We start from the raw sequence: 1412 nt of genomic DNA, 5'->3' as shown, positions 1-1412 counted from the left end.
TTATGGTGGGGGCAATGGGGGGAGGATTTAGCCACAAAACATGCGAGAGGATGATACAGCCACTTACAGCACAGCACCAGCTGCTTCTCCTAATTCGGCCTTAAAGCTTGTTAGTCCAGCAATTTGTTTTCTTTTTTGTTGGTTGGGTTGTTGTTTTTTTTCCTCTCTCATCGCTCCAATTGGGTTTTCTTGTTTTTTTATTTAATCCCAGTTTCCCCTCCACATCTCGTTAAGCCGCGTTGACGGCAGAGAATAGCTTTGGTGATCCCTCTGAGCCCCTACGCTAAGCATTAAGCCGTAAACTAGGAATGTAAGACTCTTGTCTGAATTAAAGTCTTTTGCCTGGCATTACGGAGCACGGGGCCGCGTCTGGAGGGGCTGCGGGGCATGAGAAGACCCCAGCCTCTCGCTGGAACCGTTTGCTGCACCCATCTGCCCTGGATCCCCCCCTTTTTGGGTCGCTTCGATGCAAATCCGACAGGTTCCAGTGGTGCAGTCGCAACTGCGAATCCCATGTGCAACTTGGGTCATCTCCCGGTGCCTCGGCCCACCCCATCCTCCCACCCACCCTGGGTGAGAGCTGGGCACCCCCCCACCAGCACAGCCTGCTCCCCTCCCCAAAAAAAGGCCTGGCTGAGGAGAATGGGGGGCAGGGGAGGGCCCAGCACCCAGAGACCCGCTGAACATATGTGGCTACCTGTGGCAAAGAGCTGGGCTGATGCCACACTGGGCTGGTCCTTCATCTCCTGGGGGGCCGGAGCATCCCTCACTCCCAGCAAGCAGGTTGCAAACTCACAGGTCCCAGCCCAAAACCAGGGTCTGCACCCCCCTCACCACCACCACCACCAAAGGTATCAATGCAGCACCTACCTCCATCCGAGTAGGTCTCTGTCCCGTAGCCATCCTGTAATCCATTGCTCCAGGTGCCTTCGTACTTGGCCCCATTTCCAGTGCATTCGCGGACCCCGTACCGTCCCTTAAATCCGTGGGTCCACTCTCCTTTGTACACCCACTTCCCCTTGCTCTCCATGCCAATGCCATGGCGCTTGCCCTGCGCCCAGGTGCCCTGGTAAGTGTTGCCGCTGGGCCAAGTGTAGACCCCCAGCACCTCAAAGCCATGACTCCAGGAGCCCGAATATTCACCTTGACCCTTCGGGCCGGTACAGATTCCGTGGCCATGAGCCTTTCCGCCCTCCCAGCCTCCACAGTACGACCCTCCATCGTCAAAATTAAACCTTCCCCCACTGGACATGCATGTAATTCGGTTTGCAAATCCCCCAAAAGGTGAAAAAGAAAAAATAAAAATAGAAAACGCAGAAAATAAAAACGCGAACGATGACTTGGGGGGGGAAAAAAAATAAATTAAGAAAAAAAAAAATCAAAATCAAATCAAATCAAACTCAATCGAAATC

General features: G+C 53.5%; 1 protein-coding gene across 1 annotated transcript in view; it reads right to left on the bottom strand.

The window, feature by feature from the left end:
* Nucleotides 1-1372, bottom strand: part of LOC104543975 (junctophilin-3) — a 14971-nt gene extending 13599 nt beyond the window's left edge. Inside the window, exon 1 of the mRNA XM_010188708.1 lies at nt 871-1372. Coding sequence (XP_010187010.1) covers nt 871-1252 — 382 coding nt within the window. The 5' untranslated portion in view covers nt 1253-1372. The remainder of the gene's footprint in view (nt 1-870) is intronic.
* Nucleotides 1373-1412: the final 40 nt, after the last annotated feature.

The sequence above is a fragment of the Mesitornis unicolor genome, unplaced genomic scaffold (assembly GCF_000695765.1).
Source record: "Mesitornis unicolor isolate BGI_N332 unplaced genomic scaffold, ASM69576v1 scaffold10767, whole genome shotgun sequence".
NCBI lineage: Eukaryota > Metazoa > Chordata > Aves > Mesitornithiformes > Mesitornithidae > Mesitornis > Mesitornis unicolor.
The sequence above is the reverse complement of the archived record's forward strand: the minus strand, read 5'-3'. Positions and strand labels throughout refer to the sequence as shown.